This window comes from Schistocerca serialis, chromosome 5 (assembly GCF_023864345.2).
Source record: "Schistocerca serialis cubense isolate TAMUIC-IGC-003099 chromosome 5, iqSchSeri2.2, whole genome shotgun sequence".
Taxonomy (NCBI): domain Eukaryota; kingdom Metazoa; phylum Arthropoda; class Insecta; order Orthoptera; family Acrididae; genus Schistocerca; species Schistocerca serialis.
The window spans coordinates 503,735,691-503,758,532 of NC_064642.1; the positions used below are offsets into that span (position 1 = coordinate 503,735,691).

Genomic DNA, 22,842 nt, shown 5'->3' on the forward strand with positions numbered 1-22,842 from the left:
TCTGGGCAGATACTCTGTCAGATATAAACAGGCACCATGACATGGTCAGACAGATGGTGGGAATCAAACCCGGGCCGTTAGGTATGACATTCCAACGCACTGGCCACTCAGCTACCAGGGACGGGATTGTCCATACATAGATTGGGCTGATGATCAGCTCCTAGATCATCTGCAGTTATTGTTTTGGTTCATCTTATGACAATAATGTACCAATCTGAGTGCACAGCATGTCCACTTTTGTTGACAGAGCATTAAAATATAAGTGCTAGGCTGTAAGGTGTGCAGTTGCGCAACTACATGGCTCTGACACACAACTAACCTGGCTTGAAGTGATGGCTTCTAGAAAGCAGTCCACCAGTTGCACCACAGTGTCCAGGGGCATCTCCATTTCAGAGGCTTTGATCACCTTTACTTGCAATGGCAGCTGGCTGCTCCGTAATGTGTGTAGAAGATAGTTGGGTGCTGTCCCATTGTCAGCCTTACTCCTAAAGTGCCACAGGTACTGTGACAGTTTCCAATCACCCGCATCTTCCTGCATCAGTACTTGCTCGGTGTGGTCCTCCTGAAATGTGGTGACTCTACGAATCAGTTTTGTTTCTAGCCTGTCATATGCATTCACTAAAGACAGAGCAATATTGCTCTCTTATACATCTGATGCATAAGGCTGGTCTAACTGACTCTCTGCAAGTGTGAATTTGGTTGTGGGTGCTGTGATACCAGCATAACAAAAACTGGCCTCCACCTGAGCAAACCAGAGTACCAGATTGTTTGGCCAAAATAGGGGCAGATGAATTGCCAGTCGTTACACTGACGATTGGTCCACCTGAAATAATGTTCAGTTACATATACTGGATTCAGTTTTATTGTAATGTTAATCAGTTAGAGAGATAGGTATGTTTAGTTGCTAAGAGCAACTCCAAAACCAAACAACAAAAGAACATAGACCTGTGTTATCATGTGGAGGCCTGTAGGACTCCCCCTGACGGGTTAGGAGTGCACTACACAAAGGAAGCAGCTATTCTGGCAGCAGAGTACTTGCGGAGTACTCATGAGGGCTTTTAGGCTAGATGGTTGTTTGAGGTACTGTGATGAACACTCACCAGTCGGTATGCAGCAAGAGAAGTCAGACCGTGGTGAGAGTATAGACACCTCAACTGTAAACATTTTGTCAGCAAACTATCAAAGTATTCATAATAAAGTTCCCAAATTATTCTTGGGACTGAGAGCTGGCTGAAATCCAAAGTGGAAAGCCCTGAGATATTTAGCGAGTCATGGAACGGATATCGGAAAGACTGATTAGAGGCATAGGAGGGGTAGTGTTTATTGCAGTTGAAAAAAATATTGCCTGCATTGAGAGTGTGACAGTGAAGTTATGTGGTCATGTATAACAGCTGTAGGTGAAATCAAGTTAACTGTTGGATGTTTTTACTGGCTGCCCAATTCTGCTGAGTCATTCCTAGAGTTCTTCAAAGAAAGTTCATGGCCAGTAGTGTATAAATACACTGGTCATGCAATACTATTTGGAAGTTACCTTAACCTATGCAGTACAGACTGGGATTTCTGTGTCTGGTACAGACAGAGAGTCATGCAAAATACTTTTGAACGTGTTCCTGGAAATTGTCTTGAGCAGCTAGCGCAGCAGTCCAAATGCAATGGAAGTATTGTAGACCTTGTAGCTACAGACAGACAGGACCTTCATGACAGTGTCATTATAGAAATGAGGATTAGTGATCGGGATGTTATTATAGCAACTATGGTTACGAAAGTTAATAAATCAGTGAATAAGGCTAGGAGAGTCAACCTGCTAGATAGAGCAGATAAGCAGTTGTTAGCATCTCACTTAGAGAGTGAATTGATGTCACTTAGTTCCAGTAAGACAGACATAGAGGAATAGTGTGCAAAGTTCAAACAGATTATGAATTGTGGTCTGGAGAGTTATGTGCTCAGTAAATGGACAAAGGATGGAAAAGATCAACTGTGGTTTAATAATAAAATTCAGAAGGTGCTGAGGAAAGCAAAGGCTATTGCACACACTGCTCAAAAGAGAATGCATAAACGACGACAAGCAAAGGTTAGTAGAGATTCATGCATTGGTGAAAAGATCTATGCAAGAAGCATACAACAACCATCACCAACATACCTTAGCAAAAGATCTGGCAGAGGACCTGAGAAAATTCTGGTCAACTGTAAAATTGCTAAGCATGTCTAAGGCTTCCATTCAATCTCTTGTTGACCAGTCTGGTGCAGCAGATGAAGATAGCGAAACAAGGGTTGAAGTTTTAAATTTTGCATTCAAGAATCCTTCACACAGGAGAATCATACAAACATACTGTCATTAGACCATCGGACAGACTCCCATGTGGACAACAGAGTAATAAGCATAGAGAAACAACTGAAGTTAGGGATATTGGTCTGTAATTTTGCGGATACATTCTTTTACCCTTCTTTTATACAGGAGTTGCCTGCACTTTTTTCCAATCACTTGGAACTTTGCGCTGGGAGAGAGAGTACTGATAAATGCAAGTTAGGTAAGGGAACAATGCCATAGAGCACTCTTTGTAAAACTGGATTGAGATTTCATCCTGACCTGTTGACTTATTTGCTTTCAAATCTTTTAGTTGTTTCTCTATGCCAAGGATGCTTATTACTATGTTGTCCACACGGGAATCTGTCCAATGGTCTAATGACAGTATGTGTGAACAATTCTTGAATGCAAAATTTAAAGGTGAAGTTCTTTTTGAGGAACACTATTGAGAAAATTTAGGGAACCAGCATTTGAAGCTGGCTGCTGAATGATTCTACTGGCACCAACATACGTTGTGCATAAGGACTATGAAAATAAAATTCGAGAAATTAGGGCTCATATGGAGGCATATAGACAGTTGTTTATCTCTCACTCTATTTATGAGTGAAACAGGAAAGGAAATGACTAGTACAGAGTACCCTCCACCCTGGTGACTTGTGGAGTATCTGTGTACTGTAGATGTAGATGTAGATACAAAAAGGTTACAAACTTAACATCGGCAGAGTGAACATAAAGCATTTTAAATATAGGTAAATACAGCACTCTTGGTGGCAAACACACAACTCAGCGGTTGCTGTGACTCACTTGTTAATAAATATCACAATTTCACAGACACTAGACCATTTCACAGCATCAGAGTTGCTGAATAGCATGAATGATGTTTACGTGTGCAACTATGACAGTCGATGTGGGTAGTGGTCACTACACATATGTACCACATTCTCCAACCATGGGCCATGAGCAAAATTTGAGCCCAGTTAAATGGAGACTTAATCAAGAAGTTTCCATCGCAAATAAATTTCTACTAACTAGGATAATATTTATTACTGCAGTCAGTGGTAGCTTGTAGTCACACATCCACAATTATTTCACAAGTGGCTCATATGTGAACTTATGTTTATTGGAATGTTTTTGCTTCTATTTTCATGTACTTTTGACAGTGTCAGTTTTCTCTGTCAGTTATAGATTGACTGGGGTGGGGGGTGGGGGGGGAATTATTTCAGCTAATAATACTAATATTGTGTTACAGCTCAGAAATGTCTTCAAGAGCAGCAGAAGTCCTCAAACAGTGTCATAAAGTAACCTCTACTTATGGTAGGACAGATTGTATGAATACTGAGATGACACAAAATAAGTAATTGCAAAAATATATGTGCTTAAACTACCATTGTTGAACTATGTAGTTGTGTCATAGCACTCACTATTTATTATACCGATATCTATTTCTTAGATTACAGCATGCTAATATTTCTGTAGTTGTAAAACAATATGATTTAGCTTTCATAAGTAGACAATTAATGTATATGATTTTAGAAACACTTCAATAATGAAACAATCTTTCTAGTGTCAACAACCACATTTTTCAACTGCAGGTGTCTTCTTTTGCATCTATATTTGAATAAAGGATATGTCATTAAAATATAATTACCTATTTACATATCCAGTGTTAGTAACGAAACTAACGTTATTTGTTGTTCTAGGTGCATAAAAACTTATGAAATTGAATTTATGCATGTGTCCAGAGAGAATAAGGGCACCAGTGTGTTCAGAAGAATTAATACAAAGGATAGCATTTTTTTATCCTTTCGTTTTGCTCCACTACTGCATCTTGGCCCTCAGAACGGTGAGATACTTCTCAATACTGGCCTATAATTTACAACAATAAAGGAAATTATGGTATGGAAGCAACAAAAATAAAAAAAAGGCAAACTCACTTACAGCTGACTGTTGTGTAGTATATAGACACATCTTACTGATACACTTTATTAACATATATTTTGAACCATCCATGTACCTAAAGGTTCTCCTTAAGGATGGGATCTATGGATCAAAATGAATGAATTTTATGCTGACAGGTGTGTGCCTAGTGGGTAGGTCTTGAATGAGGTACCTGAACTGATGTTTTTTTAATGTTTATTCTAATTACAATGGATGTTGTAACTATTATTTTTATTTTATTTCACTGTGAGAAAGTTCAGTTTGTACAAATGAATATTGTTGTGAAGAATGGTTGATTCCATGAAATTTTTGGAAGACTGGTTTCTGTCCATACCCTGCTGCCACAGTGTTCTTTGTCTAGTCTTAAACTGTAGGGAGACATGTGCAACACTGGCACTCTACAATGTACTTCTTAGTATTGCATGTCATCTGTCCAGCTTAAAGTGATCTTTCACTCTTCATCTAAGTTATCAGTGCTACTAGACTCACCAGACCTATATAAGGCAGGAGTTAACAGAACATTATCTGGAAGTGGCAACTCATGTATAAAGCAAAACATATGCATCATTCAGCAACATACTATAAAACATGAGCCTATGCTCAACTGCTTCAAGCCAATAAATTCACTACTTCAGAACACTGAATTTCTGTGGGTTATTTTAATAAAAGGCAAAAAGAACTGTTGTCCACACGTACAGTTCTTGGGACTTAATCATGGGGGTATCAGTGGAAAAATGATCTGGAAAAATGATCTTATCAACTGGGACAGTGGAATACAGTTGGACATTACTTGGAATCCTGTCATTAGGAAACTCTATTCTCTACATAATGAGCAATTTCCTGCCAATTCAACAAAGAAGGATGACTGATTTGATATCAAGAAGGTGAGCATTTTTCCAAAGAGAACTTATTGAATAACATTTCAATTACACTAGTCTTATAACTAATACAAACATACATACAGTAACAGAAGAAATGGTAAATAATGTTCTTAATAATTTTATTGAGTGGGTTTCTGCAAATGGTCTCACTCTCAATTTCAAAAAGACCCAACACATTCAGTTCTGCACATCAAGAGATACTACACCAGTGATGAATGTGACATATGGTGAGGATTAATAACTAGTGTGGAACCTTCTAAAATTTTGGGTGTCAACACTGATAAGAATTTAAACTGAAAAAAATGCCTTTTGGGACTACTACAAAAACTTAGTTTAGCTACATTTTCACTTTCACATATGGGGAGAAACAAATAAGTAAGTTGACCTATTTTGCACATTTTCTTTCAGTAATGTCATATGGAGTAATGTTCTGGGGCAACTCATCTTGGAGAAAGAAAGCCTTGTTGCTCAAAAACACACTGAGAACGATATGTGGTGCCCACCCATGATCATCCTGTAGACATATGTTTTGAATACTGGTTCACAGTACATTTGTTCCCTCATGAAGTTAGTTGTTAATAATCCACTGCAATTCAAAAGAAACAGCAATGTGTATAATTACAATAGTAGAAGAAAAAATAACATTCATTACTCCACATTGTCTCTGGTATAAAAAGGGGTCCAAATGCTGCCTCCAAAGTTTTTGATCACCCAGCCTATAATATATAATGTCTGACAGGCAACAAAGTTAAATTTGAAAATGAACTGAAAAAGTTTCTCCTTAACAACATCTTCTATTCCACAGAAAATTTTCTTTTTGTAATATGCAAAAGGTGGTGGTTAGGAATTACTAACTCACATCTGTAATTAATCCAATATAGCCCTTTTAAATGATCAGCTTGTAGCCATGTTTACATATGAAAGTGTAACTTGAATGTAAAACATCTCATTCCACATCATTATGACTAATTGTACAAATGATCCATTGCACATGAAACTAACTAAATAACTACAGTAAAAATGTGTGTGCTCAAGTAACACATGTGCAGAAAATTGTGAATTTACCATAAATGTGCTGATGGGGACTTGATAGAAAAACTCGGTGTACTTTTTTCCAATTTACTCCTGGAAAGTGTTAAAACATTTTTTGCTAAATTATAAGGACAGCAAGTTATGGATAGCTGGCAGTTTTATTAAAAATATCTGAAACATTCAGAATGCTATGAATGTATTTAAAGTAACATCAGAGTACAGGGAATTTATTTTTTTGTTAAACTGTATGCTGTGTCATACAGACTGACTGTGATGGTTTATTCATATTGCATAAGATACAATAAAATAATAAGGTGGTTTGTGAATGTGCAGTATAATTTGCATAGGAAATAAATGCACCAGAATAAGGAGCAACATGCAACATCTTTTTGACTGCAGCACGGTCAGTGGTTACACAAAAAAGTAAATACCAAATCTTGATCTATGAGATCCACATGCATCTTTTTCCAAAGCCTAAAAAGAAGAAACTGAGGCAATGGTTAATAAAATGTATGAACAATTAACACCATTTTGGAGAAAATCTCTTGTGGAAATAGAACAATCACTGTACCCTGTGAGCTGTCAATTACTGGTACAAAGGTTACTGTAAAGAGTACCTGTGTCACCATGGTTCTGGAAGAGAGAGTTGTTATGCCGTCTGTTGTGGGTGTCCTCAGTATTTGGTGTCATTTGGTTTCTGAGCAGCCCACTGTCAGTGTGACACTGTCTATACGTTTAATTTTCCTGCAAGTTACATGGCATGGTTTGAGCTTTTGGGGTTTTTGTGCTGGAGTATGGTATTAACTGGGCGGGTCACTGATGTGGACCACATAGTGTATGGGAACCAGAACTGAAGCTTGTTTAATGGCTGAAAAAAGAGTCAACATTATGACTGCAAGTAATGTGAGTTGAAATCTGATTAACAAAGCCATAATCATCTCAAACCATAACACTTAATCATATTGAGTCCCAAGTCCAGGCCCACGAAATGAGGTAACAGTTGCATTGAATAATCATTGCTTCAAGGCTTCAGTAACAATGTACAAACTGCCATTCCATCTCCAGATTAGGTACTTATTTCCTGTAGAGGTCTTACAGCCATCCCAGTGTGACATGGTGGCCATGATTCCAGTGGTGATAGCTGCTGAAGACTGTACAACACACTGAGGTGACAAAACCTCATGTCAGACCTCATTTTGCCTGGCACAGTGCAGCAACTTGATGTGGCATTTGGCATTTGAAGTATTCCTCACTCCAAATGCTTGCACAAAATTACAAGTAGATGTAATTAAACTTTGCTCATTTGGACAAGTAAACTTCAAACACAAACATTCTGCTATTTTTGGTGTGTACAACAAAAGATAATGAATGTTCTCTAGAAATTCTTCTTAGTAATACGAAGAAAATGTTCATCACAAACAGCTGTCCTTCAAAAAATGAAAATAGGTTGTTGACAGCTTAGATTAAGTTCTCTTGACCAATGAAAAGTCTATCTTCAAAACAAAGTACATATTCAAAGTTCTGTCTCACAAGCAGCATGACCTATTCATGGTGGAGAACACCAAGGCTCAAAGCAAAAGCCATGGGAGTGCAGCTGTCCAGGTGAGGAAGGTGATGTCCAGATGATGATGGTACGTCAGTCACAGGCTGGCTAAGACAGAAATGACTCTAGCTAGCTTTGTACTGGGAGAAATATTCAGATGGTGGAAGGTTAAAATTTTCATATTGGCAATGAAAGTTACAGCAGATGCAGCAAGAGGTTTATGTCTGGAGTGACCCACGTTACTATCTTCTGTGGCATCTGGTTGGTTACCAGAAGGCCAAATCATTCACTAAAATGGCCCAGTATGTTCTTCAAACCAATTGCAAACATTTGTAACCTGGTGAAATGGTGCATTGTTATCCATAAAAATTCCATTGTTGTTGGGGAACATGAAGTCCATGCATGGCTGCAATGGTCTTCAGGTAGCTGAACATAATCATTTTTAGTCAATGAGCAGTTCTATTGGACCAGAGGACTCAGTGCATTTCATGTAAACACAGACCTCACCATTATGGAGCCACCACCAGCTTGCACAGTGCCTTGTTGACAACTTGGATCTGTGGCTTCATGGGGTCTGCACTACACTCGAACCCTACCATCAGCTCTTAGCAACTGAAATCGGGACTCATCTGACCAGTTGTCTAGGTTCCAGCTAATATGGTTATGAGCCCAGTAGAGGTGCTGCAGGTGATGTCATGCTGTCAGCAAAGGCACTTGCATCAGTTGTCTGCTGCCATAGCCCATATTCATCGTATGTTCCACATTGATTTCCATGGTTATTTCAAGCAGTGGTGTTTATCTTTTAGCACTGACAACTCTAGGCAACTGCCACTGCTCTCAGTCATTAAGTGAAGGCCATTGGCCACTGTGTTATCCATGGCGAGAGGTAGCAACTGAAATTTGGTATTCTAGGTACACCCTTTACACTGTGGATCTCAGAATATTGAATTCCCTAACAGTTTCTGAAATGGAATGTCTCACGCATCTAGCACCAGCTTCCAGATTGTATTCAAGTTCTATTAGTTCCTATAGTGTGGCCATAATCACATCGGAAACCTTTTCACATGAATCAAATGTCTACAAATGACAGCTCCAGCAGTGCACTACCCTTTTATACCCTGTGTATGTGACACTGCCGCTGTCTGTGTATATGCCTATCACACTCCCATGACTTTTGAACCTCAGCATATATTTCCACCTCTATCAAAGTCACTAGCATGACATGATACTAGATGCCTTCCCCCTTTAATCAGCCCATTATGGCAATAAAGCCCAGAATGGAATCAGGGTTGATGACATTGGAGGGGAGAGGAGGTGAGGCACCACTGCCAGTGGCTCAGTTACAATTGGTGACATGGGAAGGGCCACTGGGACTTTCTCCTCCAGTTGGAGTGGAACTTCCACAGCTGGGGACAATGGTTTGAACTCCATGAGCTCCTCATAATCCATTGCCTTTATTCTTAATGCAGCATTTCATTTTCTGTTCTCACCTATGAAATTATATTTATGAGACTTACACTTTTTTTCATTCCCAGAATTTCTGACTTGTCTTAATATATCTTAAATGTGTATGTTTTCAGTCAATTACCTTTTATTTTAATGTTACAATGTATGATAAATTAAAAATTTATTTGACTGCCCCAGGCATCCTTATTATTATCACATCATATTAGTTTTAGTGATTATGATAACAAATTATAAAACAAAATAAAACACTCAAATTATTAACCAAATGGGTTAATTGTTTATTCAAAACTGTACATCCAAAATCCTAAAATGACTGGGAACACAATCAAAAATATGGTTGTATCAGGGTCTTCACTAAACATTGACATCATGAAATACATTATGAACTGTCTAAGGCAGTTACATTTCACCGGACATAAAATCATGTAGTCAAGCAAATCAAAATTATGGTGACCAGTCAGTATGTACAGAGAAGCTATCCAACATATACACTCAAGAGCCAAAGAAACTGTTACACCTGCCTAATATTGTGTAGGTCCCGCACGAGCACGGAGAAGTGCCGCAGCATGATGTGAAATGGACTCAACTAATGTCTGAAGTAGTGCTGGAGGGAATTGACACCATGAATCTTACAGAGGTGTCCTTAAATCCATAAGATTATGAGGGGGTGGAGATCTCTTCTCAACAGCACATTGCAAGGCATCCCAGATATGCTCAATAATGCTCATCTCAGGGGAGTTTGGTGGCCTGCAGAAGTGTTTAAACTCAGAAGAGAGTTTCTGGAGCCACTCTGTAGCAATTCTGGATGTATGGGGTCTCAAATTGCCCTGCTGAAATTTCCCAAGTCCATCAAAATGCACAGTGGACATGAATGGATTCAGATAAAAATGAAATGATCATATGGCATTTACTGGCCGGGATATCCCCTTGAGGATTCGACCGCCGTATTGCAAGTCTTTTTAGTTGACGCCACTTCGGTGACTTCCGTGTCAATGATATTGAAAATGCAGGTGATCAGACAGGATGCTTATGTATGTGTAACCTGTCAGAGTTGTATATAGACATATAGACTGCCCGTGCCCCATGCATTACAGAACCTCCACCAGCTTGAACAGCCCCCTGCTGACATACAGGGTTCATGGATTCATGAGGTTGTCTCCATACCCGTATGTGTCTGTCCACTCAATACAATTTTAAATTAGACTTGTCTGACCAGGCAACATGTTTCCAGTCATCAACAGTGTAATGTCGATGTTGACAGGTCCAGGCAAGGCATAAAGCTTTGTGTCACGCAGTCATCAAGGATACACGAGTGGGCCTTCAGCTCTGAAAGCCCATATCAAAGATGTTTCATTGAATGGTTTGCATGCTGACATTTGTTGATGGCCCAGCATTGAAACCTGCAGCACTTCCATCAAGCTGAATGATTCTCATCAGTCGTCATTGGTCCCGTTCTTGTAGGATCTTTTTCTGGCGACAGCGATGTCAGAGATTTGATGTTTTACCACAATACACTCATGAAATGGTCGTATGGGAAAATCCCCACTTCATCGCTGATGAAGGGACTTAGTTTCACTGGTCACCAGCTTGTGAATGTAAATTTTCCACCCTTAAGACCATGTTGTTGTCTGCACCCTGCTTAGTGATGTACCAACCAGGCTTCCACATGGTCCTTGCGACAGACACTTCTGAGTATGTGTTGGAGATGATAATCAATTGCTCATAGATCTCCTGATCGCTCCAAGCAGCCTATTGCTTATGCCTCAAAAATGATGACTCCTGCTCAAACTAGGTACTCTTAGATAGAAAAGGAAGCTTTGGACATTGTATATGCTGTGAAGGAATTACATGTTTTTTCTATGGTACCAAATTCTATGTGGTCACCAATGACAAACCACTGGTTTACTTATTCAGTCCTTCTGCAGCATTACCAGATAAAGCAGCACATTGAAATCAATGATGGGTTCTTTTCCTTTAACATTACAACTTCGAGATTCATTTCTGCCCTACAAATCAACACACAAATGACAATGCTTTGTCCCACCTGCTGGTCGATCCAGACCCAGGATTTGATCAGTAGGAATTGCTTTGTTCCCACATTGATGTCGCTGCCCAGCAGACAGTTGATGGTTTTCCTGTAACTAGCACATGGATCCTGAAGGCTGTAACATTGGATCCTGTTTTGTGGAAGGTCATAACATTCGTACACTGTGGTTGGCCAGATTCACCACCTTCTCATGTGTCTGACCCCCTCTGTGATTACTACATCTTTCAATGTCAATTCTCTGTTGTGGATGATGTTTTGGTTTTAGACATGGATCACTAAGCCCCTTGAATAGTGATCCCCTCAGTGCTTCATTTGGAGATTCTCTGTTTATTACATGCAGATAATTGGGGTGTATCACTCACAAAAGTATTGGCCCATCGACACTTGGCCCAGTTTGGATGGTGACATTACCCAGCTGGTAGCTTCCTGTTGACAGTGTGTGATGCACCAAGCAGCTCCTCAGGTGTCATTGTTGCCTTGTCTGATGCTGTCACATGCATGGGACTGTGTAAATGTGGATTTCATTGGCATCTTTCTTAATGTTTATTGGCTGTGGTTGTTGATGCATATTGTCTTTTTCTATATATAATACACTGTGATTCCACATCCACAACTCCCATCATCATAGCCTTGTCCAAACTTTTTTCACTTGAAAGTTTGCCCACAATGTTAATGTCCAATACTGGTTCACAGTTTTCATCACAAGGGTTTGCGGCATTTTGTGATTCCTGTGGTATCCATTACATTTTTGCCCTGCTGTTACATCCACAATCTAAAGGTGAGGTGGAAAGCCTACTGCAAATGTTCAAAACTAAGATGAAAATGTATGTTGCTAACTCTTGTCTGACATTGCCTTTGATTGGTTTCTCTCATCATACCACTGTTCTGCAAGAGGAGCCTGGTGGAGCTACTCCACGGATGGCAGCCGAGGGCATTGCTACACCTCCTGTGGCCTCCACCTGGACATCAATCCATGCAGCCGCCAAGCCTCTTCTGGCTGGGTGTGGCCATCAGGGCATCTGGTTCCAGACATCACCCTAAATGGATTACAGCTGTCATCACCAGATGCCGGGAGCAGCATCTCTGTAACATTTGTATGGGGAATGGCTTCTGCTCGAGGCACTGTGATCAGCTTCACCTCTGTTTGGACAGCCCATTGACATTGGGTGTCATGTCACCTGCTGATGCCAGTTCTCCAATCCCTCATGGGCAAGGCCATCCATCTTCAGTGGCCCAACCAGCATTAGAGAATGCTTCCAATACCATTGTCAAGGATTCTGTCACCCATTCCTGTGCAACCGCTGATACCAACTTCATCAGCACCATGAGCACTGTCATCAGAACTGATGCCCAAGGGTAATACGGAAACAGCTCTGGCATCACCGATGGGAAGGTGGGTGCAAAACGTGTCCACGCGTGAAACACATCAGACTTTATGCTCCCACTGAAGCAAACCACTTTAGCCAGAGCCCAATAGATGAGGAGGACAACATGGTAATCTCAATAATCTGTGATCTCCCTAAAAGAGGAGGAATGCAGTGAAGTGTGTGTGTACTTTCAAAAGGCCACATATGGGGCAGTGCTATGGCCTCGGTTCGCTATGTGTTCTGCTACAGCTCTTTGTATACATAACTGGTTCCTACTGAATGTTACTTAAATGCTGTTTCAAGTTGTTAATGTTTCTGTGGAATAAAATTGTGTTCAGTCTACTGGCCTTGTCATACTTATACATAATTACAACAAGAACTATTGAAATCATATCACCTTATGGGAAGCAATATGTCAATGTACACTTCTTGAACAGTCATTTGGACTCCTTCCTGTATAATCTAGTGATGGACATGGAAAATGATTCCACTAGGACATTTCTCCAATGGAAATGCTTTGTCAACGTAAATGGAGTCAGACTACTGATGGTCCTTATGAAGCTATGTTCCTTACCCAATGTATTGCAGGAAATTGCGAAAGAAAATTTTTAGATATGATTCTTTACTTTTGTTTACTCTTATGTTACACATTTCTTTGATTTGTTGTCTACTGACAGATATTTAGATGTTTGGATTTGGAAATCTTATTGCAAAACCACATCATTTTGCCAGATACATAAAATACATGAGGTGTCATAAGCATTTGCTAGAACCTTTATCATATGAAAAAAGCATCTTGTACAGAAATTCTGAAATTAGATCTGGATTTAGGGGTAAAGAATCTTCCAGAAACAGTGTAGATTGTTCTTGAAAATGAAGTAAATATTTCTTTTATTGATCAGTGTAATTTGTGAATGAAAAATGATTAGGGAGACCAAAAGTTTAGAAGAAATAAGAAGAAGATACTGAGATTAAAACTGAAAGTGGAAAAGGAAGATGAAAAGAAATACACGGGGTGTTCAATCAGTAATGCAACAGATTTTTTTCTGAAAGTGTGTTGGTTTTATTCAGGATTCCAATACACCATATTGTTCCCCACTCTTTTGGCTACAAAACCCTATTTTTCAACATAATCTCCATTCATTGTGATGGCATTATGGCACCTTACTGGGAGGGCTTGTATGCCCACATGGTACCACTCTACTGATCGATGTCAGAGCCAATGTCTTGCTGCATCAGTAACATCCCCATCATCAGTGTACTGCTCCCCGAGAAGTCCACCCATTATTGGGCTGAACAGTTGGAAGTCAGAAGTTGTGAGATCCAGGCCATTGGGTGGATGATTAAGAATAGTCCATTGAAGTTTTGTGAGATTCTCTCAGGTGCGCAGACTTGTGTGAGACCTTGTATTGTCATGTGGAATGAGAAGTTCATTTGCATTTTTGTGGTGATGATCACACTGAAGTTGTTTGTTCAATTTCCTAAGGGTAGCACAATACACTTCAGAGTTGACTGTTGCACCACCAGGGGGGACATCAAACAAAATAACCCCTTCAGAGTCACAGAAGACTGTTCCCATGACTTTACTGTCTGAGGATGTGTCTTTGAACTTTCTCTTCGGAGGGGAGGTGATGGGTCACCACCTCACGGATTGTCATTTTGTTTCCAGTTTGAAGTGATGAACCGGTTTTTCATCATCTGTGATGATGTTCAACAAAAAATCATCATGATCAGTCTTGTAACCTACAATTAGTTCCACACAGGGGGTCCTTCACTGCTCTTAATGGTCTTCTGTTAAGCAGAAAGGAACCGAGAGGGTCACACCTTTGAGTATCCCAACTGATGGACAAGTGTCTCCTCACTACAATTAGAGATGTCCAATTGTGCAGTGAAGTGTTTGATTGTGACCCATTGATCACCTTGAATGAGTGTGTCTGCACATTCCAACATTGCAGGAGTCACACCTGTGTGTGGCTAACTGGCATGCAGGAAATCAGACAGGTTTGCACAATCTTGTGGTGATGATGATGACAGATGCCATGCCTAATGACTCACCATGTTTTTGTTCACTGCCCAATCTCCATAGACATTCTGCAAGCTCATATGAATGTCTGTAATGCTCTGGTTTTCTGCCAAAAGAAGCTGTAAACAGTGCTCTGGTTCGAACACACCTTCATTACAGACACCATTTTGAAGACTACGTATAGTGTTGCCACTTATTGTAACTTCATGAAACTATAAGAAGGACATGATGAGCCACAACAAATTCTGCATTTTTTCAACTGAAATTGGATGAGGAAAAAAAGGTGTTCCATTACTTATTTAACACCCCTTGTACACTGTGTTGTTATAATGAATCACAGTCATTGTTATTGCATTGAATCTCCAACAGTTTGAATTAAAGTAATCATGGTGCAGCTGTAGCACCTGCTGCAGGTATACTCCATGCGGAAAACTCTATCTCTTCCATTGCATAGAGATGACAGAGAACACCTTCATCCATATACTCAAGAACAATCAGGACTCAAATAATAAAAACATGAATGGCAAAAGTTACCCACCCTGACAGTTGTGAATGTTAACCCTTTAACTGCTCTGGACATGTTAACACGCACGCCTTTGTACCTGTTCCTGTGTGCTCTGAACATGTTTACGCACGCCACCAGTCCTTCTACATGGTACTCTGAACATGTCTACACGTAGACACATTCAGAGTACCAGATAGAAGACTGGTGGTGCGCGTAAACACGTTCAGAGCATACAGGGACAGGTACAAAGGCGTGTGCATTAACATGTCCAGAGTCCAGAGCAGTTAGATTTAAATCTCCACTTCCAGGAAGGGAAGCTGTGCTGACCCTGGATCAAATCTGCCTCACAGATTAACAATGAGGGCCAGCCAGGATGTGATTTTTAGGCAGTTTTCCTCACCGCACTGATTACTGGGCTGGTACCTAAATCCTGCCTTAGCTACATGATTCGCAAACATTTAGAGAAGAGTTGGGGTACACACATTCTGTCTGTGAGGGGAGGAGGGGGAGGTGTAAAAAATCATGGTAACCTTTGCCAATGTGGGGCAAAGGCACACAGAAAAGCAGAAAAAGAAAAATGTTAAAAGTTAACAAATATCGAACTACTGAAACTGATATTTACTTTGAAGGAGCATATAATGATAAAAATAATGAGACGTTAAGAGAAATATGAAAATACTGTAGCAAAGTATACAAAAACTGTTTAGAACTCTGGATTGAAATGATTGCCACTGTGTGTTTTTCTTACAGCTGAGTATGCTGATTTATATTTCTACCCCAGATGTATCAGCTTCAGTTATTGACAGTTATACACATTACACTCTCTCTATTATTAGTAGCTTGACAGAATGGGTTTAAACTACTATTTTTCAATTATCATCATCATCATTGTATAGAGTTTTCTTATCATTGGCAGGGTCTGCTTGGAAGACAATCTCTCCATCCTCTCTGTTGCTCTCTCACATTCTTCACCTCTCTTCTGAATGCTTTCTTCCAGTAATTTTAACCACTTGTCCCGCAACCTTCCTCTTGATGTCCTGTCTGCTATCTTCATTTCATGCATATTCCTAGGCATTCTGTTCTCATCCATTTTCTATATAAGTCCATACCATTTGAATGTCTACTGTTGTAACAGTTTCTTGTGTGTTATCTCCCTTTTCCTTTTCCTTCATGACCCAGGTTTCTGCAAAGTATAACAGACATGTCTGCTATGTTTGGTATATCACCTTACTGTTCTGGGAGTCTTCTTTTTTCCACATCATTCCTCTCACACTTCTGTTTTTCAGCATCTTCAGGTCATTCTAATACCATTAACTTCTTTAGGAAATGTAACCTTCATAGAAGCCACCAATCTGAATTTTGTGAACACGAAGTAATTGAATTAGTTGCTCATAATTTCCCCATTATTTACTTCAGTGTTTTACTGTATAATTTCTTAATGTACCTGTGTATTTTGGATTAATGAATGAAGCAAATTTTTGTTGTTGTTGTTACAGGTGATGAAGAAGTCCGGGGACTCTACCGAGTTCGTCTAGTAGATTTTTGGCAACACGGTGGACCTTATTCTGATGTAATTGAGTATCCTAAAAGCAGAGCTTAGGATGTGATTTCATCTTCTTTAATTAAATACTTATTCAGGGTATGTGTACAGTACTAGAAATAAATTAATAGATGTGTTTCCACATTGTGAACATGATATGAATGTACTACATATACACATTTGTAAAATGGAAATGTGTTTGACGTACTTTAAATAACATAGATTGTTGATGAATTATTGCTGTGCACACAGCATGTAAATAATTGTGTATTGTATAATTAAACTGTGTAACTGTAAGAGTATTTATCTTATAGCAATTATTGAAAATGAATGAAAAAGGAACATAAATAAAAATTTAAAATGGTAACACAATGTAAACAATCTTTTTAATACCATAACAGTATGAAGATACATCACTTTTTTTATGGTTCAAAAATCTTGAATAAAGCTGTTTCTAGTTAGTTAGTTAGTTTTATAATACATGAATCATTTGCATGTCTTTTGTACACAAACAAAATGGACTGCAGATGTCCATCTCGAGATGAATAAACCAAAATTCCATGATAAATCATAGTGATATGGAATGAGTTATTTTACATTCACAACACAAATTAATCTGTAAATATGGCTACATACTGACCATATACAAGAGATTTCTTTTTAATATGTATGTGTGAGTTTAGTAATTCCTACCCACCACCTTATACACATTACAATAATAGAAATTGAATAATAGAAGCAGAAACTTTGATTTACTGAGGTATTATTGTGAGGATGTTATTGTTAGCCAGTGAGATACCATTCTAGAATTCATCACCTTAAGAATTTTGGAGAATGATGTCAGTAGTGAAACAGGTCATTAGTTATTGATGGCTCTACTTTCATCTTTCTTATAGAGGGTCTTACAACTGTGTCTTTAAATCTCTATGGAAAAATACCTTGAGTAAGTGATGCATTACATGTTTCAGGACAGGCCATGTTACATAGGAACAAATCATTAGTACTCTGTTTGAAACACCATATCCAGAAGACCTTTTATTTTTGAGAGAATGTCTTATTTTCTCAATTTCAGAAGGAGAGGTTGATGATACATTCCTATAGTTGAATTTCATGAGAGTTTTGTTTCTGACATACTACTATGATTTTTCTCTTATTCTGTTTGTCACTATATTTTCAGCTGTATTTAAGAAATGATTACTAAACACATTTTCTATGTGTGACTCATCATAGCCCTTCCATTTAAGTCAATAGTGGTGTTGTCCTGTTCTGTGGTCAGTTGTCCTGTCTGTCGCTTAATTAAATTCTGTATAACCTTATGTCTGTTGTTGAGATTACTGATTTCTGATGTAATATACTTGTTATTTTATTTTTTAATAGCTTTTCTTAGTAATTATGAGTAGTTTTGGTAGTGTGCAACTACTGGAGGATTTCTACTTGTTCATGCCAACAAGTAAATTTGTCTTTTCCTTTCAGAACATGCTTAAACCCTTCTGGTGATATATGATTTTTTACATGGGTGTTTAATATTCTTTTTGATTAACTTATGTGGAAAGCTGTTTTTAAAAATGATGAACTTATTATGGAATAGATTAAATTTTATATCAGCATTTCATTTGCTATAAATTTCATCTCTTGCATTTGTTATTGTTATAAATTTCATCTCTTGTAAACTACTCTTAAAAATGTTTGTACTGGAATCATTAATTATTCTCATTTCCACTGAGGAGTATCAGTACTGTGAACCACTGCTTTATTTATCCTGAGTAACTGTGCAATATTATCAGAGAGAGTATTTGTTACTGGGTACACAGTCATTTTCTTGCTATAAGTTTCATCAAAGAAAACATTATAAATTGGGCCCTTACTGTCTTTATCCATCTGTGCTGGAAAGTTAATCACTGAGATCAAATTTTAGGTTACAGACAACATTTCCTGGTCATTTTTCCTATCAAAATCCTCTAGGAAATATACATTGAAATCACCATGGACTATTAACCACTTGTTGCTGTCTGAGAGATAGCATGGTAAGGAATCCAAATTTCTCACAAATATTTCAAAATTTCCCAGTTACAATTAAAAGTGAACTTTTTTTCATTGTTAATTCAGAAGCACACACTTTTGTGTGTTAATAACTACAAAATCTATTTCCCTCAGTATTTTTGAACTTGTGTTCTGTCTCAATGTATGTAACAACTCCTTTTCCATATTAGTTCTTCAGGAGTAAGATGCTAAAGTGCTGTCTTTTATATTTAGAGTCTCTAACATTGTGCTTATATGGTTGCGTAGGGAGACACCGGATGTCAACCTTTCCACAACTCTCCAAATTTTCCTAACAGACAAGAAGCAATTCTATTTTATTGCTTGATCCTCTAATTTCTGATGAAATAACCTCACCTTACTTTTCTGTATATTCTTTAGCATTTCTGTTATTTTAACGTCTTTCACAAGGTGTCTGAATCCTAATTCTAACCTAAAAAGGTACCACTCTGTCTCTAGTAAGCAGAGGGATCTTACTTTGTGTGATGCAAAAAGAAAGAAGTTCAGCTCAGCCAACCTTTCTTTTTCTCTCTTATTCAAGAGCAGGCCATGTTTAATGCAACATGTTAATACAGAGTTTGAATACTTGCCGAGGGTAGAGGATCATCCACACACACACATGGGCATGATTAATGTATCACCCCTAATTCGTTTGCCCCATATGCAGCATGATTTGCATCTAAATGTTTCTGGTAAAAGACTGTTTACCCCTTAGTGTCTCAAGTATTTTGTGGCATTTCTGTGGAAAAATGGCAGTGCAGCATTGCAGAAGCCATTGACAGCTGGCAGTGTAGGATGTCAGCATACTGGTTACAGTAACGGGACTGTTTATGCATAGCTAGACAGGCTTGGCTCAGCACCACAACTCTCCAGGGCAGTGTTAAGATAAGGATCTTGCAGAACAACCCAAACAGTTTCAGCACCAGCAGACCATGCAATTATTGCCTGGAACATGACCACAAAAGGGGCCTCAGTACAACAATGAGCCACTATCTTTTGTAAATAGCTCTGACTCTTTAGCAAAAATGTTCACAGACTGACTACAACAAGGAGGTTTGCTGGGCACTGCTGCATGATGGGTTAGTCCCATTTCACACTGGGAAACTGGTGATGGTCACCAGTGATGGTCACTGGTAATTATGGTGAACACCCCTAGATCACCAGTGTCCGACACCACAGGTATTGCCAACTGACTAGTTAGTGAAATGGACTCGAGCGAGGAGGAACTTTTGTTAGTACTTCTAAGCAGGAGGAGGCGGAGTAGAATGAAGACAAAACGTTCATTACACGTACATCCACTGCTACATGATGGCTGGAGAAAGGATTGTTTTATACTCTTTATATTGATCTGAGACAAGACGAGAAGGAGTTTTCTCAGTATTTTCGGATGTTGAAAACTTCATTTGATGAACTGCTAGGAGAAGAGAAAGAAGAAATCACAGGAATGGACACTATGCTGCATAAGGCTATCCCAGCAGAGGAAAAACTTGCTCTCACATTAAGGTAGGTACTGTAATATTAAATTGCTTTACTGAAAGCAGATTTCAGCTTTAGTCTACTTTCATTGTTGCTCTGCCTGTGCTGTTGAAAAGTATATTAAGGATTCGCCACTGTACTCAGGCCATTGGCAAACACACAGATGGTAACTGATCGGACAACCTGGACTGTCCTCCAGTGTAGCCATGAACTGTTCCATGATGTGCACGGTCATGATATGGACCCCAGTAGCGTAATTTGCCACCGGTAAAAATCCTGTTTGGGATGAAGTGGAAGTGCTGTAATATTATTGGGCATTAATAATGACATTCATCAAATCAGATTTAACTTTCAGTCTTGTGTGATTGGGAATTTTTTTTTTAATTCAGGCACTATAGAGTACATGAACAAGCTATCTTCATCTGCTTGCTATGTTGAATTGTGTTTTGCAGCGTACTTTTCCTTCAAAATGTTACACAGCAAATCATCTTCTTCTTCAAGACTCTTCTTTTCATGGGGCCTTTTTTGTGGTCACACAGTAGTTTTTTTGCGTGCCTCCTGATCTAAATTTTCTCCTCCATCAAACTCATATCTGTCACTATCATCATCATTCTCAATACTGGAGGTAGTGCTCTTACAGTCAGTTGTTAAGAATCGCAGCTGATCTATGTAGATTACTTCTTCCTACCAGTAGCTGCAGAACCACTCTTTTTGGTCTTTTGCCTTAATAACTTTCTGGTATAACTGGCCCTTAAGCTCTTCCATTTCATTTGAAGGATTTTCCCAGCAACAAATAAAAACCACCACAATATTGTAATATTATCCTTAGTGTGTACGTGTGCATGCGTCTGAATGCATGTCTGTAAACCATATACTTTTGTAGTTTTGCTTCATACGCTTTATCTTTTTGTTACCAATACTAGGGGGCCAGATCATCCATGATAGACTTACACTTGCAGTACAGAATTGATGTATCATCTATCTTGTATATTATACAAGACGTTTGCTCTGCCATATGGTGTAAAATGAAGTCAAAATCTTTTCACCGCCTCTTGAAAGAGTCATGGCTTACCTCAGCTGAAGGATTCTATAAAAGGGCCAACTTTCCTCATTATGTGGGTGCAGTGGACAGAAAGCACATCAGAATTCACTCTACTATAATTATAAGAACTACTTTTCCATTTTGTTGTTGGCTGTTTGTGATTCAATGTGGAAATTCTTGTTTATAGATGTTGGAGCATGTGGCAAATCATCCGACTCAACTGTGTTTCATAATTCAGTGTTAAATAAAAAAATACAAGATGATATTCTAGATTTCCCTGCACCCAAACAACTGTCATTAACTTTTGAAAGACCCATGCCATTCATGTTAGTAGGTGATGAAGGTTTTGGGTTGTCAAAATTTATTCTACACCCTTTTGGAGTAAAGTATTTAGATGTTAAAAAAACGTGTGTTCAATTATAGACTGTCCAGAGCAAGAAGGTACAATGAGTGTAGTTTTGGAATTCTTGCAAACAAGTGGCGCATTTTCCATAGACCATACAATGTTAAATTAGATTTAGCAGTGTCTATTGTAAAGACACGCTGCCTCCTCGAAAACTTTGTGCATGATCATGATGGAATAGAGTTTGAGAATACGTTAACCGTTCAGGGATTGCAGGACATGTCACCTTGCTTAGTCCATGGAGGAAATATTGTGAACGGTATCAGAGATGATTTTGCAAACTACTTCATTAGCCTTGAAGGTGAAGTGCCTTGGCAGCTGCAAAAAATCTAATTTCTAGAAATGTTATGTGAACATTAATGTGGTTAGGCCTCATTGTTCATCTAGCATTGTATTTGTGATTTGCATTGTGCAATTATAACTATGTTAACTGTAACAAGTCATATTGTTGCATTCACTGAACTGATTGGAACTTACAATTAAAATTATCGAGTGTCAGGAACTTGTACCTCAATAATATTATGATCAATAAATAAAATTCACTCTTGTAGTAGCCACATATGTGTAAATAATTGTAACCAAGAATAATATTTTAACTGTATTTATCGGACCATAGGCCTTAAGACAATGATAAGACACATCCTTAATTTTGTTATGAAAATTTTGAAATTTAAGTATTTTTTTAGATTTTCTCTTCATGCACACTGTAGGGGTGAGTTCATGGTTCCCACACTCATCCATTTTGTCCCTTCTTAAGTCATTAAGTCATAAGTCATTAAGACTGCATAACGGTACACTTGATACTGGTTAACGCAAAAGAAAAGGGGTGAGGGATGCAAATGTGCTTGAAAGAATACCCTTCTAGCCTCATACAGGGGTGGCAACTAAATTTCACTAGTCTTTTATGGTCCGAAAAATAAGGTATTAAATTTGAAAAGGGAACATACAACTTACCATTTCTGTTTTACTCATCCGTGGTCTTCTCATTGAAATCAGACACAAACTTCATTATAATTTCTTGCCATGCATTTGTTTTCACCACATTGTTGCTATAGTCATCACTTTTGACATCCCAAAGAGCAGGATGACTTTCTACTTCACTTATAAAATCTTCCGTCTTAATGAAGTCTAAACTCATGGCTACAATGTGTACAGTATAATATACAATTAATGTTTCGTGGCACTGTCTCAGAAAATGACTGCCTGTCTGCTGGCAAATCTGCAGCGCTGTGTCTC

General features: G+C 38.6%; 1 protein-coding gene across 1 annotated transcript in view; it reads left to right on the plus strand.

Moving 5' to 3' along the window:
* Positions 1-16,900, plus strand: part of LOC126481474 (alpha-L-iduronidase) — a 247,787-nt gene extending 230,887 nt beyond the window's left edge. Inside the window, exons 14-15 of the mRNA XM_050105252.1 lie at positions 4,006-4,148; positions 16,605-16,900. Coding sequence (XP_049961209.1) covers positions 4,006-4,148; positions 16,605-16,708 — 247 coding nt within the window. The 3' untranslated portion in view covers positions 16,709-16,900. The remainder of the gene's footprint in view (positions 1-4,005; positions 4,149-16,604) is intronic.
* The last annotated feature ends 5,942 nt before the right edge of the window (positions 16,901-22,842 follow it).